The sequence below is a fragment of the Choloepus didactylus genome, chromosome 4, assembly GCF_015220235.1.
Source record: "Choloepus didactylus isolate mChoDid1 chromosome 4, mChoDid1.pri, whole genome shotgun sequence".
Lineage (NCBI taxonomy): Eukaryota > Metazoa > Chordata > Mammalia > Pilosa > Megalonychidae > Choloepus > Choloepus didactylus.
Genome location: NC_051310.1, coordinates 28,026,054 through 28,042,901, shown reverse-complemented (window position 1 = coordinate 28,042,901; position 16,848 = coordinate 28,026,054). Strand labels below are relative to the sequence as shown.

Below are 16,848 nucleotides of genomic sequence, written 5' to 3'. Positions count from 1 at the left end.
GTGGGTGTGAACTCATGTATAAACAGAACTTTTTGAAGATGGTATTTTTAGTTAAATTGTGGCCAACTGAATTGTGGAAGGAAGGGGGATGGTCCTCAATCCATACTATTGGAGGACTTACAAAGAGAAGAAATCAGAAGCAAGAAGTCACAGAAACACAAAAGGAGCCACAAGCTGGGGAGTCAGTGGAAAACCAGAGGAGTAGACTTTCAAAGGAGGGGATATCACCATGTAACAGGAAGCAGAGATACATGCCAAGGAAACCTGAGGACTGCTGGCAGGCAGCACCAGCACACTACAGACTCGGAGAAAGCAAGCCTTGTCAATACCTGGATTTTTAACTTCTATCCTCAAAACTATGAGCTAATAAATTCCTGCTGTTAAGCAAAAACCAGTTGTGATATATGCCATAGCAGATGGGCAAACTAAGACAAGATACTTAAAACAAAGTATAAAAATGGCAGAACCCCCAGAGCATCTCTATATAAGAATTGTTAACTAAAGTTGGTAGTTTTGAAGAGAATGGGTAACCATCTCCTATCTAGCTTCTACCATTAGCATATTTAAATAATGCAAGCTATTTTTAGAGAACAAAGTTTAGGTGGCATTATAAACATGATTCATCATCAGAAGAATTATCAGAAGAAGGCCAACAGGCTCCGGCAGGTTTTTTATTTTTCCTTACAAAGGACTCATATGAGTCACTGCCAGGCAGTCATATGACTTAATGTACACTGAATTTAGTTAACTACCACTTCAGACTGCCATGACTTAGTCTCACTATTTCCCTAAACCAGAAAATATCTTCATCAGTGAAAAATGTTTTAGCATTGGGAATTGTCAAATGCTACCTGAAAACATCTATACCCATCACTCACCTGATAAAGTCATTTCGTCCTTCAACTGGGGGGAAGAAGGGAGAGACCTGACACTGCAGGATACCCTCTTCTGCCCTGCTTCTTAAATACAATTCTCCAGGACTGAGAAGGTTACATTTGTATTTTAATCACAAGAGGCACGGACCACTTACGTTTGTTTCCCTTATGTACTGCAAGAAATAGACAACTCCCAATTTGCAGAGTGCTAGGAAGACGGGTACTTGTGCATCTGGGCTGGCTTCAGCAGCCATGTCATAGAAACGTTTTGCTAGGTGAATATCCTAAAACATAAGGAATAAACCAGAATTCATTTCTTGTCAAAAGGAGTAAAAGTAATTATTTCTTAGTTCCTATATCAGGAAAACTTACTCTACCTTTCAAGTTTTCCTTTACAATGCGTTTCCCTTACCGAAAGAAAACCCCCAAGCTTTATATGGGAAAAAATTAATTATCTAACTGCTTAATTTTGAAAAATTTAATTAAAAATTAGAAAATTTCACTCCATTTTCTCCTATCCAATATCTCACTTGCTGGATACTTCCATATATTTACATATACTACTGTTAACCTGAAGACTTCCAGGGGCAGGCTATAAGTCTCAAGCTCATTTTTCCCTACTCAACTTCAATCAGTGTACAACAACTCCTGGTTTCAGTTCGGAATAGTGATCTTCAACTGGGACACAGGACTGTTAAATGGGGTACTGTCATGGATATTAAGGGTCTCCATTTTTTATATCCTCAACTTCCATATGGGAGGATATAAAAGAGGTCTGCCTGAGAACATGTCTGTGTACTCAGCAACCCAGCAACCTCTCTCCACTTTATAAAAGAAAGGTGCATCCCTCACCCACTCAAACCTTACTCAGGAACAGTGCCTTGAGGTGTGAAAACCTCAGGGATCAATAAAGACATAGTTTGAAATAGTGATTTTGGAGAAGGCTCTTTTAATGATTAATTACAAAACCGTAGGGGATCCTGTGTTTCCCTGTCTGAGACACATTTCTGTAAAGGGTGAAACATGTCATTATTAATTTTGGCTCAGGCTGGAATGTTTTCAATTCAGATGGAAGGAAGATTGGGAAGGTGGGAGCTGTGTCAAGTTTTGTTCAACTTCACTTCCTTGCCCTACTGTCAAAGAATACCAAACTCTTAAGAAAGAATTCCATGAGAGCATGAGAAAGAGAAGCTAAACACTAAAAATAACTTTTTTCATGTATTTAAATGCAAGTAGTTACTTTCAGATATTCCCTGTACTCATCCCTAGGATGTGTCATTAGTTAAAACGAAAAGTGCCTTCAAACAATGGTAACAGTTTGGCTAGTGTCTCCAATGTCTAAAAAAATATAATTGAAATTTTTTTTGGACTGCTATATTTTTTCAAGATCACAGATCAAACTTTTATGTGATCACACAGACTCTATGTGAATGATTCAACAGGGTAATGAAAACTTATCAAATATAACCTCAATTATTTATTCCAATTATAGCCAATCCTTACCTTATTTAATGCTTAATATTTTCTAGCTATGCTAGAGGCTGGATTGATTAGTTTTTAGCAGTATAAGCGCAGCTTTTTATTTTAAAAACAGGAAAAAGTAGGAAAAGGTGATCATAAAGTCTTACAGAATTTAATGGAGTTACTCTACATTTTATAATGATTATTTAATTATTCTCAAAAGCTGAACCCTAGAGCTCACCCCAACTCTTATCAATGGAACACTATGTCTCATATTATACTCTTTATCCACAAGAATTTATAGTATTAGCTATATATTATTTTATATTAAACCTGAATTGAGAGATGAGAAAAGCACAATGATTAGCCTTCTTGCTTTATAACCTATTCTAAAACAGATTATATAATTATTTTAATCTTGATGCTTTAAGTAAATTATTACTAGAAATATCCCCAAAACACCATAACTTCAATGTGCTCTTTATATTAGTCCTCAAACACATATTAAACTTTGTTTGAATGAAAAAATGAAGTCAGACTTTCTGACAGAAACTAAGCCTGATTTGGCTGACTGGTTTGACAATGAAGAGTGGCTCTGATAACTACATTACACGGCAGAGATCTTTCATAGACTGAATGCACTGGACCTTAAGTTCCAAGATTTTGATAAAATTGTAGTTATTTAATATTACTATTCCAACTATTAAGATAATTTAAAATTTACATATTGAAATTAAAATAAAATGACTATTTAAATGTGACAAAATAAAAAGCATTTTGTTAAAAAACTATATCAGCATATGTATAACGAAATTAACAATATTCTCCCTAACCATTGAACACACGAGGTCAACAAAATGCCCCTAAGTCACAGAGGAAGAGGTGGAATTGATAGTCAATTGATAATTCTTGGTAAAGCCTTGTTGATATTCTTCTCAGAAATGAGAAAACAAATGTCTCCAATGGTCAGGGAACACATCCTTTTGCAAATCTGTGGTTTCCAATTCTTTGCTTTCAACAAAATTAAAGGGGTACCTGATAAAGGTGTCAGTTGATAGAACATAATAATTAAAATAAAATTAAATAATTTTTAATGACAGATAATTCTGAATTTCTGCCATATGACTCCAAAGCAGTTTAAAGAAATGAGTGTTCTTGCTATAATAAAACTTCTATTTCCCACATACTTATTTATCTGAACAAGATTCCAGTTATACATCTATAAAAATGAAAAACAGAATTAATTGAATCCACTCAATGACACATAAACTAATTTTTTAAAAGGGCTCCATTATCTCATTAAAAATGCATTTTTAATAATTAACACAAAAGTAAAATTTTATCACAATTTATAACATTATATTGATTTGATCAACAGTATTAATTTGACCATGACTAATAATATATAAAGAATTTTCCTTAACATTTGGAGTCTTATGATCACAGAAAATAAAATTCAAAATTTGAATTATATATTTTTGATTCAGCTATGTATGATAGAATGGCATTTAAAGATATAAGCATTAAAACATAAACATTGATAGTATACAATGTGTGGGAATAGTGGACTGGAAATATAAAATTCAGTGAGAAAAGGAAAAGATTCAAAATTAAAGACCTATTTCATAAGGACTGTGGGGAGATGGTGAAGTAGAAAGGTCCAGGAATCAGTCCCTTCACCAAAACACCTATTGAACTGGCAGGAACTACCTGAATGAACTATTTTTAAACACCAGAGTCTAGTGGAACACCGTGCAGCACCTAAGGAAGAGCTGGAGGAAGAGAATGGTAAATTATGGTAAATTTCCCCCAGTTTCATGGTAGTCAGCAGTGGGGTCTGCAGCCCAGGCTCCTGATGTAACTTGCTGCTGCCAGGGTGGAAATAAAAGACTTATGTTCTCTAAAATCTGGAGATGTGTGGTCTGATTGCTAATCACTGCTTTTGATCAGCTACTGCAGATTGCTGGGGGCTGGTATGAGACTGGCCATTATTCCAAACCCCCTTAGGCAAAGGTGGAAGAGGAGTCTAAAGACATTAACCTTCCTCAAAACTACAGAAAACAGGTAAAGCACTTAGTAATTGGGCAAGTGCTGAGTCAAGAAAACACAGCTTCAAAAGCCACAGGAGATACCCCTGGCACCCTTGCTGGTCCTCTCTCCACAAGGCAATGTTGAGCCAGCCTATACTCCCACTGTAGGTCCCTGACCCTGTTCTAGTAAAGGTAATCAGAGTAGGTAACCCATAATCAAATCATATGGGCTACTATAAATGCCAACACTATTGTATTGTTTATTTTGATAAATAACTTCACTTCCTACTGCTTAAAGCTTCAAAAATGCGAATGCCTAAAAAAGTAATGATAAATCTATAGTTTGGGAAATACAATGTATAAAAATTTCATTTGTAACAAGTACAACAAAAGAGGAATGCAAGAACAGTGTATGTGTATGTTACTGAAGTTAAGTTGGTATCAAATCAAAATGACTGTTATAGATCTAGGATGTGAAATTTTAACCCCATGGTAACCACAAAGAAAATATATGAAAAATATATACAGAAAGAAATGAGAAGTGAACTCAAAATGGTACAATACAAAAAAATCAAATAAATATGAAAGTAGGCATTAATGGAAGAACTGAGGGAGAAAACGGTACAAAGACCAAATAGCAAACAGGCAGAAGAAAGTCCTGTATTATCAGCAGTTACTTTAAATGTAAATGGGTTAAACTCTCCAGTCAAAAGGTAAAAGCTTGGCAGAATGGATTAAAAGGCATGACCCAACTATATACTGCTTAAAAGAGACTTAATTTAAGTTCAAGACACAGTAGGCTAAAAGTGAAAGTACGGGAAAAAATATGTACTTGTGTTAACAGCAAACAAAAGAGATCTGGGATAGCTACACTAATATCAGATAAAATAGAATGAAGTTAAAAGCTGTTATGAAAGACAAAGAAGGTCACTATATACTGATAAAGCAGTCACTTTGACAAAACATAACAATTATAAATATATATGTACCTAATGGTAGAGCTCCACAATATATGAAACAAATACCAACAGATTTGAAGAGAAAAACAGAAAGTTTTACATTAATAGTAGGAGACATCAATATACCACTTTCGATAATGCATAGAAGACTAGACTGAAGATCAATAAGGAAATAGAAGACATGAACAATACTCTAAACCAACCAGACATGACATATATAGAACACTTCATCCAACGGCAGCAGAATACACATTCTTCTCCAGTGCATGTGGATCATTCTCCAGGATAGACCATAAGTTAGGTCACAAAACAAGTCTCAATAAATTAAAAAATACTGAAGTCATACAACGTATCTTCTCCAACCATAAAGGAATGAAACTAGAAATCAATAACAAGATAAGAGAGATGCAAGGGCAGTGCTCTGAAATATTACAAAACCACTTTATGACTTCATGGCTTAAACTCTGAGTGGGTTCTAAGGAAAATCTGCTTTGTATAAAAATGCAGATGCTTCCCCAAAATCACAATTCTATTATTCAAACATTTGTTTTGAAGCCACACTCACCTGTTTAATGCCTAGTCCTTTCTCATGCATATATCCCAGATTAAACATAGCTTGTGCACTGTGTTGTTGCTCAGAAGCAAGACGATAATGAATAAATGCAGTCTCGTAATCCACATCAGTGCCAAATCCATAGAAGTGGTAGTCTCCAAGCTTAATTCTAGCCACAGTATAGCCTTAAACAAAAGTTAAATGGAAAACTGCCAATAAATAAAGTTGTTTAAAAGAGACCAAATTGTTATTTCTCCTCCTGCCATCATACTTACATAAAACACAGAATTTTAATTCATAGTACACAAACTTTATAACTAGCCCCTGAGCTATGCTATAAATTCAATAAAAATTTAAACTAGAAGTGTAGCTCTTCTGCAGAGGTCTTTGTAGTAGGCAGGGAGAGGTAAAGGTGGGTGATATTCCCTATTTCACCAATAACATTCTTCAAATGATCATTCTCTAGTTCCATCATGTCTTTCACATTTTTAAAATAGTTCAGCTAGACCATTGATTAGGCTTGGAGAAAAGATAGGCAGACATTAATGTTGAGAGGAATATGTGTGAGAAAGAAATACTTGAAAGAAAAAGATTGAGAGAAAAGTGAGAGCTCTTACGGGTTTTAGGCTGATATTCTATTATATATTTTACTCAAGGCTCATTTTATACCCTATCAGCCTCAAACTAAAAATCAAAGAGCAAATCACAGTGTGATATCAATATAAATGTCCAGTATGATGATTTCTTTGTAATTCAATTTAGAAACTCAGGACCAGAATTTCCATTTCAATAAATATCAATCATGATACAAACAAATTAAGCAACAGTATTATCCCTGTTTAATTTCAAGGTGATGAATGGCATGATTTAATCTTTATGGGAGATTAAAAAAAAAACAACAATATAGAGAGGTTCCTGGGTGAAATTCTTATCCTAGAATTAACTCCTCACCTTGAGAGGCAGCCCTGTTCCAATGTAGCAGAGCTCTGGGGTAAGTTTCATTCTCACCGACAATGGTTGCTTCTCCTACAGGGAAAGAAATGAAAGATAAGCCAGTCAACATTTAAGGCAATGAACTAGACTTTTAGGCTTCATTTGTGAACTAGTGTGATAAATGGAACACAATTTAAACAAGAATTAGAATTAAACAAGTATTAAATTAAACAAGTATTGAAATTAAATGGGTGTCAGGATATTGAGTTCAAAGGAATCACTGGATTCAGGACAGTAGTATTTTCTAGGACACATTTTATCCTCAGAACCAGCTAAGTATTGAGCCACTTCTAAGGACTGACATATTGCTGAAAATAAAACAATGTTTTCTTATCCATGGTATTCTGGAAAATGTATTTATTGGAGGCAGTTAATGTTATGATGAATGTCAAATCTATTTCTACTGTCAATTCGATAACACTAACTTTGATGGTTTAAAGATGTGTGGTAAAATAACAAGTGGGCGTACTGTTTTTAAGTTCCATTTGCAATTATAATAAGAAAGGTTTCTTTGTGGCTTTTCCTTTATCTGATGTGAACCCTTGTAATCCAAACCCAGGACTAAATTCAAGCTTACGCTGATCAAGAATGAAGGCTGCATTGCTCTGTGCCACTTCATAGCCTTGTTCAGCCAGCAGGAGGTACTGGATCACCGCGGCATTGTAGTCGCCATCTTTATAGCTGTTATAGGCAGTCATCAGCCTTTCAGACCAACGGCCTCGTTCACATACATTCTTAAACAACTATGAGAAGGGGAGAGAAAAAAGTAAATGAAAAATAAGAAGTGGAAATCTATGCCAGAAAATCATTTTTGCACTTTGGCTACATGTGATTCTTAAGCCTGCTTCTTGAATCTCTGGCAGCTCTATTAAGTCTACACAAAAGTTTGAGATATTTATTCAAAGCTTTCACTTACGCTTTAGAAGATGACAGGTTCATAAAAATAATAGCAAACAATTATATACCATTTACTCTGTGCTACGCACTGTTCTAGTGATTAATGTATATTAACTCATTTTTAATCCTCACAATAGCCCTATGAGGTAAGTCCTTTTAATAGCCCTATTTTATAAGTGAGGAAGCTAAAGCACAGAGAAGTTTAGACCCTCTTCTGACCACTTGAAAGACCTATTTGAGAACCAAAGAGGAAAATTTTGGATTAGGAGATACTGGCATTCCCCTTTGGAACATTCATTCCCATATATCTTTTTGTCCTAGATGCTAGAGATACTGCAGACAATAATATCTGCCCTTATAAATGTTGATTCCAATAGGGAGAGACAAACTAAATTAATGAGTTCTGTAGCGAACACATACCTCAGGTTCTTCCCTCAGTATATTAATGCCAGTAGGCTTAGTCTATTTCTACTTTAGAAGAAATCATGCAAAGACAACCAGAACTAAAAGAGAAGAGTTTCCCAGTGGGCAAATTAATTTCCTTTATACAAGTCAGTAAGGAAGAGCTTACCTCCACCGCAGTGTGACATGATCGCGTCACGCCTGTACCACTGGCATGCATCTGTGCTAGGTTATAGAAAGCCAAGATATGGCCTCCCTGGGAAGCCAAATTAAAATATTTCAAGGCCTGTTTATAATCTCTCTTGACTCCAATGCCATCTGTAAGAAAAACCACATGAAAGGTCAGTAAGAGTCTTTAAGATTTAGTTGAAGTATCAGAGAAGCTTTATAAATGAGTAGTAAAACTATAAATGAAAGTCAGAGTTCTTATTTAGGAAATGTGTGAACCTGATTAATGACTATAACTTACAATGAAAGCCAAGATCCACAAATCATTCAACTGGGAGAACAGTCATCAGCCAGAAGTGAATGGCCCCCATTTCCATATCATAGTGCCATCTAGTGGAAAATCGGGTAATCTAGATCGTGGTGTATCTATCATTAGTTCCCATGTTACTTACTATAGTACATAGAGCCAAGCTGTAGTTGCCCATCTACCCAGCCTTGTTCAGCAGCTTTCTGGAAATACTTCAATGCCAGATCATAATTCTGTAGAAAAAGAGGTCACATGACCAGAAAGCTCAAAAGGCTGATACATGCAGAAGTTTAGAGCTTCACTCATTAGAAGGAATTAAAGCACACTTATACCCTCAAAGAGACATTAGAAGGATTACCTTCTTATTTTTTTTTTAATACACAGATGGTCATAGGGGGCTTAGTATTAAAGACTGTGAAGAAAAGCAAATAGAGTTTTTGTGAAATAATTTGTATGTTAGCTCTGATAAACATAAAGATCACTGAAACACCAGGTCAGGAATTAGGAAAGCATTATAGTTTTTCTCCTACTCCTTTTTACACCTCAATTTTCCTAACATTAAATAAGGAAATTTAGTCCCTCCTTATCAGTTCCTTACCTGTGTAGCTTATCGAACATTATATAATTATTAGATATCAAGTATCATGTCTCCACAGAGAAAAGTTAAAAATTCCTACTAAATTTTAGTATATGAAAACAACTAGAAAGAATGAAAATGCAGCAACATTACTACTTTTTTTGTGTTTGAGTGTTAGGGAATACCTATAGGTCAGAATCTTAAACTCTGCTCGTAGCTTCAGGCCCAACTTAAAGAACCTATTGGTGGGAGAGATCATAAAGAGAAGAGGACAACAATGAGAACTCAGGAGCACCCAACAGAATGAGGCACCACAGAAGGATGAGAAGAAATGGCTGAGGAAAACCAAGAGTGTCTGCAGCCACAGAATCCCAGGAAAGAGAGAGTTCAAGTGAGGTACAACCAAAAAATGTCAAGTGGAGTTGACATTTAGGAGGTTATGTTGATGTACACAAAGGAGTTATACATGACAGAACTCTGGCTGTGAAGAGCTAGGAATGAATGAGAGCAGCTAATGTGCATTCATTAGATGAACTTGGCTTTGCAGTGAAGGGCTAGAAAGAGGAATGGTGGTAGCTAGAAGGGACAAAGGATAGAACAGAAAGCTTTCTTCCTCCTAAATGGAAGAGACGTAAGCATTTTCATAGGCTTGAGTGAAGAAACAGCAAGCGATATGTTTAAGTCCTAGAAAGATGGGAAGGGTAGGTAAGGTAAAGAGCAAGATGGAAGAATGAGATCCAGCTTCACATCCTCAGGAGAAGATGCCAGAGATGGAGCTCTCCTAGGCAGCTGGGGTGGGGGCATTGAGTGAGGAGTGGCAGTGAACCAAACTTCGAGTCAATGGGAAAAGATTCAGTTTTGGTTTCAATGAAATGGCCTAGCCTGGGTTGACACAATGCTACTTAAGGAATATCTTCCTACCTCACCAGCTGACTGCTTATTAAAGTCAGAATGTCAGACTGAACACTTACAACTTGAACTCCTCTTCCATAGAGGTATGCCATTCCAAGACCACTCTGTCCAACTGGGTTCCCCTATAAAGCAGAGCAAAAAGAATTCATTAAAAATGTAGGTAAGAATATACGACTTCAAAAGAAATCATTTACAAGCATATTCAAAACATGTCTTTGTACTTTGCAAATCAAAACAAAGCTTTCTCCTTCCTATCAGACCAAACAAAACTGACGATTAGACATTTATGAGGCTTTCATAAACTCACCTGAAGAGAATAAACAGCAAATTCAAATTTAAAATTAAGTTTTGGTGATTTACCTTATGACCATTTATTTGTACCATGAATTTACAACACAAATTAAAGAAGATTTCATCTTTCCTCAATTACATAGATCACATTTTTTCTGGAGTTTTTCATTGGTAACCCTCTACCTCAAAAAAAAAAAAGGAAGATGCCATGGGGTAGAGTCAACAAGTAATAATTTAATTACAGCAATACTGCTATGAGGTGGCAGAGACATATGGAAGCCCTCTGGAGTGTTGTAGGGCCAAGATAATCACTGTCTTGAGACATAAAAGAGGGAAATCTAAAATGTGCCTAAACTCAGAGGAAAGACCCCAACGCATGTTTAAAAAAGTGGCACAGTGCTCCTTAGGGGAAGTAGCAGGCAAGGAGATGAGTGTACACACTGAAGGTGCATAGGGTCTTAAGCATTCATACATAGTCTTCCCAAGGGCCAAAGAAAGTCTAACTTATGAATTAAGATTTTCAAAAGAACCTAATTATATAAGCCTTTAAACCTCAAGTTGCAATATAAACAGGTGTAAATTATATAACTCCCAATTCCACTACTAAAATCAATCATTTCCCTGATCAAGAAACTCGCAACAGGGAAGATTGTGGACAACTAACAAGCAAAAGCCTAGAACAAGAAACAGGCCCAGAAATGCAGATGAAACCCTGCACACTGTACTTGCCTTGGGCAGACCTTCCTGATAGGGCTGAAGTTCAAGAAAAGCCCTGTCTTATCACCAGCTGGTTACAAAATCAAGAAATAGACTGAATCTCAGGGAATAAATCACCGAGTTAACATTTTAAAATATTAAAATGTATGTGTGCAACAAAAGAGTACAAGACAAACAAAGAAATAGGAAATGATGGCCCATCTAAAGGAAAAGGATAAAAATCCAGAAAACACTAATGAAGAAGACAAGAATATGGATATACTGAACAAAGCCTTTATAAAAGTGACCTTAAAAATGCTCAAGCAGATGAAGTAAGATACAGAGAAAGAACTAAAGGATATCAGGAAAACAATGACTGGGCAATATGAGAGTCTTAGTAACATGATAGAAATTTTAAAAAGGAACCAAACAGAACTACTGGAGTTTGAAGACCAAAATAACTGAATGGAAAAATTCCCAGGAGAGTTTCAAAAGCATATTGGAGCTGGCAGAAGAAAGAATCAGTGAACTCAAAGACAAGACATGTGAAACGAGTCAGGTTTCAGAGCAGAAAGAAAAAATAATTATTAAAACCAAAAGTACCCTAAGACACCTCTGGGACCTCATCAAGCTTACCAGTGTACACATTATAGGAGTCTCAGAAGGAGAAGAAACAGAGAAAGGGGCAGAAAGAAAGTTAAAAGAAATAATGACAGAGAATTTCCCAATCTTAGCAGAAGATGTGACTATGCACATCTCGGAAGCCTAGAGAACACACTAAACAGGATAAACATGAAGAAAAGTATACTCCATCATATACTGATCACACTATCGAATGCAAAGGACAAGGAGAGAGTTCTGAAACCTGCCAGAAAAAACAATGTGTTGCATACAAGGGAGTCCCAAATAGACTGGGTGATGATTTCTCATCAGAAACCATGGAGGCAAGAAGGCAGTGAGTTGAAATACTTACAGTGCTGAAATAAAACAACTGCCAACCAAGAATTTTATATCTGGCGAGACTTACTTTCATAAATGAGGGAGAGATCCAGACATTCCCTGTTAAACAAAAGCTAAAGGGAATTCTTTATACCAAAAGGAAAGGACACTAGAGTGGTTCAAAGCAGCATAAAGAAATAAAGACCTGTAGTAAAGGTAACCATTTGGGTAATCATAAATGCCAGCATTATTGTGGTATACCATTTGGTACATAACTTTACTTCTTACTTCCTATATGCTAAAATGCAAATGCATAAATGTAATGATAAATATAATGTTTAGGGCATACAATGTGTAAAGCTATAAGTTGTAACAAGTACAAAAAATAAAAGCTAGGAGGACAGAGGGGTATGGGAAAAGTGTACATGCATGATATTGAAGCTAAGCTGGTATCAAACCAAATATGATTGTTATACTTTTAGAAAGTTAAATTTTACCCCCATGGTAACCACAAGGAAAATAGCTGAAAAATATATCCAGATAGAAATGACAAGGCACTCAACATAGTGCAACACAAGAAACCACTGTATACCAGTAGTAACTTTAAACGTAAATGGATTAAACTCTACAGTCAAAAGGCAGAGATTGGCAGAATGGATAAAAAAGCATGACCCCTTTACATGCTGACTGCAAGAGACTCACCTTAAATTCAAAGATACAATTAGGCTGAAAGTGAAAGGATGGAAAAAATATATACCATGAAAGGAGTAACGAAAAGAGAACTGGGGTGGCTATACTAATATTGATAAAATAAACTTTAGTGAAAAACAGTTATGAGGAACAAAGATGGTCATTATAAAAGGGGACTATTTAACAAGAAGATTTAACAATTATAAACATATATGCCCCTAACAGCAGAGCCCCCAAAATATATGAAGCAATGACTGACAGATTTGAAGGGAGAAACTGAAACTATATTAATAGTAGGAGACTTTAATACACCTCTCTCAATAATGGATAGAACATCTAGTCAGAAGATTAATAAGGAAATACAAGACTTGAATGATACTTTAAACCAACTATACCTAACAGACACATATAGAACACTTCATCCAACAGCAGCAGAATAGTGGATCATGTGCATGTGGATTATTCTCCAGAACAGATGATATGTTAGGTTACAAAACAGGTCTCAAGAAATTAAAAAATACTGAAATCATATAGTATATAATCTCCAACCACAACAGAATGAAGCTAGAAATCAATAATGGAGAAATGAAAAGTATACAAACATGCAGAAATTAAACAACATCCTCTTAAACAACCTATGGGTTAAAATGGAAATCAGAAGTGAAATTAGGAAATATCTTGAGGCAAATAAAAATGAAAATACAGCATCCCAAAACTTATGGAATGTAGCAAAGTCAGTGCTGAGAGGGAAATTTATAGCTCCAAATGCTTACATTAAAAAAGAAAAAAGACTCCAAATCAAAGACATAACCTCAAAACTAGAAGAATGAGAAAAAGAAGAGCAAACTAAACCCAAAGTGAGAAGGAAGGAAATAACAAGAGATTAGAGTGGAGATACATGAAATAGAAAAGAAAAATACAATAGAGAGAATAAAAAAAACCAAAAGCTGGTTCCTTGAGAGGATCAATAAAACTGACAAATATTTAGCTAGACTGACAAAGAAAAAAAGAGAGAGGATACAAATAATGAAAAGCAGAAATGAAAAGGGGAACATTACTCCCCAGCCTGCTGAAAGAAAAAGGACTATAAGAAGGTACTATGAATAACTGATGCTAATAAATTAGATAACTGAGATGAAATGGAAAATTCTTAGAAACACACAATACTATGAATAACTGATGCTAATAAATTAGATAACTGAGATGAAATGGAAAATTCTTAGAAACACACAAACTGCCCAAATTGCTTACATTGACTCAAGAAGTAATAGAAGATCTCAGCAAACCAGTAACTAGTAAAGAGATTCAATCAGTAATCAAAAATCTTTCAACAAAGAAAAGCCCAGGACCAGATGGCTTCACAGGGGAATTCTACCAAACATTCCAAGAAGACTTAACTCCAATTCTGCGCACTATTCCAAAAAATTGAAGCGAAGGGATACTCCCTCATTCTATGAGGCCAACATCACCCTCATACCAAAGCCAGATAAAAATACTACAAGAAAACAAAACCACAGACCAATATCTCTTATGAATATAAATGCAAAATTCCTCAACAGAGTACTAGCAAACCAAATTCAACTGCATATTAATAGAATTATACACCATGATCAAGTGGAATTTATCTCTGGAATGCAAAGTTGGTTCAAGATAAGAAAATCAGTTAATGTAACACACCACATTAATACAATGAAGGAAAAAACTCACATGATCATCTCAACTGATGCATAAAAGGCATTTGACAAAATTCAGCATACCTTCTTGAGAAAAACACTTAGAACACCGGAATAGAAGGAAACTTCCTCAACATGATAAAAGGCCAAAGCTAACATCTTAATTAATGATGAAAGACTGAAAGCTTTCCCTCTAAGATCAGGAGCAAGAAAAGGACAACCACTGTTATTCAACACTGTACTAGAAGTTCTTGCCAGAGCAATTAGGCAAGAAAAAGAAATAAAAGGCATCCAAATTGGAAAAGAAGTAAAACTTTCCCTGTTTGCAGATGATATGTTCCTATATACAGAAAATTCTGAAAAATCCACAACAAAGCTCTTCGAGTTAATAAATGAATGCGGCATAGAGGTAAGGTACAAGAATAACACCCCAAAATCAGTAGTGTTTATATATATACAAGGAATGAAAAAGCAGAAACCAAGAAAAAAAAATTCATGACAGCAACTAAAAGAATCAAATACCTAGAAATAAATCTAACCAAGGATGTAAACAACTTGTACACAGAAAACTATAAAATACTGCTAAAAGTAATCGAAGAAAACCTAAATAAATGGAAAGACATTCCATGATCATGGATTGGAAGACTAAATATCATTAATGTGACAATACTAGCCAAAGCAGTTTATAGAGTCAATGCAATCCCAATCAAAATCCCAACAACTTCTTTGCAGAAATGGAAATGCCAGTTGTGCTGGTTTGACTCTATTATGTACACCAGAAAAACCATGTTCTTTTAATCCAACCTTGTGGAGGAAGACCTACTGTGTGTGGGACCTTTTGATTAGGTTGTTTCCATGGAGATGTGACCTACCCAACTGAAGGTGGGTCTTAATCCTTTACTGGAGTCCTTTAAGAGAGCTCATGGAGGTAGACATTTTGGAGAAAGCTGAGAGAAGTTAAGAAATGTAATCCTGAGTTTGCCCCCAGGAGAGGCAAGGAGGACCTACAGAAACTCAGAGAAGCTAATACAGAAGCCCAGAGACATTTTGGAGAAAGCCATGGAAACCAGATGCCAAACCGAGGAGAGGACCAGCAGACTCCAACCATGTACCTTTTCATGTGACAGAGGAACCCCAGATGCCATTGGTCTTTCTTCAGAGAAGGTATCATCCTCTTGATGCCTTAATTGGGACATTTTCATGGCCTTACGACAGTTAATTTGTGAACTAATAAATCCCCATTGTAAAAGCCAATCCATTTCTGGTACATTGCATTTCAGGAGATTTAGCAAACTGGAACACCAATCATCAAATTTATATGTAAGGGTAAGGGGCTCTGAATAGCTAAAGCCATCTTGCAAAAGAAGAATGAAGTTGGCAGGTTCACACCTCCTGTTCCTAAAACTTATTACAAAGTCACAATAATGTAAACAGCATGATACTTGCACAAGGACAGATATATAGACCTTTGGAATAGAATTGACAGCAATCTCAATCAAAATCCCAACACCTTCTTTGCAGAAATGGAAACGCCAATTGTGTTGGTTTAAAGTTGGCAGGTTCACACTGTCTGTTCCTAAAACTTATTACAAAGTTACAGTAATGTAAATAGCATGATACTTGCAAAAGGACAGATATATAGACCTTTGGAATAGAACTGAGAGCTCAGAAATCAACCCTCACATTTATGGTAAATTGATTTCTGAAAATGGAGCAAAGACCACTCAATTACTGGATCTCCATTTGCAAAAAAGGAGGGAGGAGGCAGAAGAAGATGGCAGCAGAGAGAGGAGTGGAAGTTAGTTAGTCCCCTGGAACAACTAATAAACAACCAGGAACAACTAGTAAGTTATCTGGAATAACTGCTGGGGGACAACCGTGACTGTCCACACATCATACACCAACCTGGATTCAGAGGAATGCCTGAGACTGCAGCATAAAATCTGTAACTAAAAACTGCGAACCTGAGCTGGGAGCCCCCTTCCCCCATTGCAGCCCAAACTGTAAAACCTTGCTGTGATAGAGAGCAGCACTCTCTGAACAAGCAAATATACCTGAGTCCAGCTCCAACTGGGGTTTTAATTGACAAACACGGACTGCTCAATACAAGCTACAAATCCTCAACAAGCAGAGGCTTTTAGTGATAACTGACCTTAAAGAGCCGGAGGACTTCTCTGTTTTGGGAGGGGGAGCCCAGAGGACCAGGTGCTATCTCTGGCAGGTGGGTGAAACTGGGGGGGGGGTGTGTGGACTGGCCCTGAAAGGGGGCTTTCTGTCCCTTTTTCTCTCTCTCAACCTGGTCAGATCAGTGGAGAAAGCCGCAGCCATTGTCAGTTCACAGTGCTCTGACCCAGACAAGGGTTGAGATAGCAGAGCCAGAGAGACAAAGAACCTATTTAAATGCTGATTATTATTCCCTAGGGGA

General features: G+C 36.2%; 1 protein-coding gene across 1 annotated transcript in view; it reads right to left on the bottom strand.

Annotated features, from left to right (window-relative positions):
* Positions 1-16,848, bottom strand: part of SEL1L (SEL1L adaptor subunit of ERAD E3 ubiquitin ligase) — a 76,425-nt gene that overhangs the window by 7,256 nt on the left and 52,321 nt on the right. Inside the window, exons 14-20 of the mRNA XM_037832139.1 lie at positions 10,194-10,256; positions 8,791-8,878; positions 8,340-8,488; positions 7,449-7,614; positions 6,830-6,904; positions 5,891-6,063; positions 1,031-1,159 (exon numbers count right to left, since the gene is read on the bottom strand). Coding sequence (XP_037688067.1) covers positions 1,031-1,159; positions 5,891-6,063; positions 6,830-6,904; positions 7,449-7,614; positions 8,340-8,488; positions 8,791-8,878; positions 10,194-10,256 — 843 coding nt within the window. The remainder of the gene's footprint in view (positions 1-1,030; positions 1,160-5,890; positions 6,064-6,829; positions 6,905-7,448; positions 7,615-8,339; positions 8,489-8,790; positions 8,879-10,193; positions 10,257-16,848) is intronic.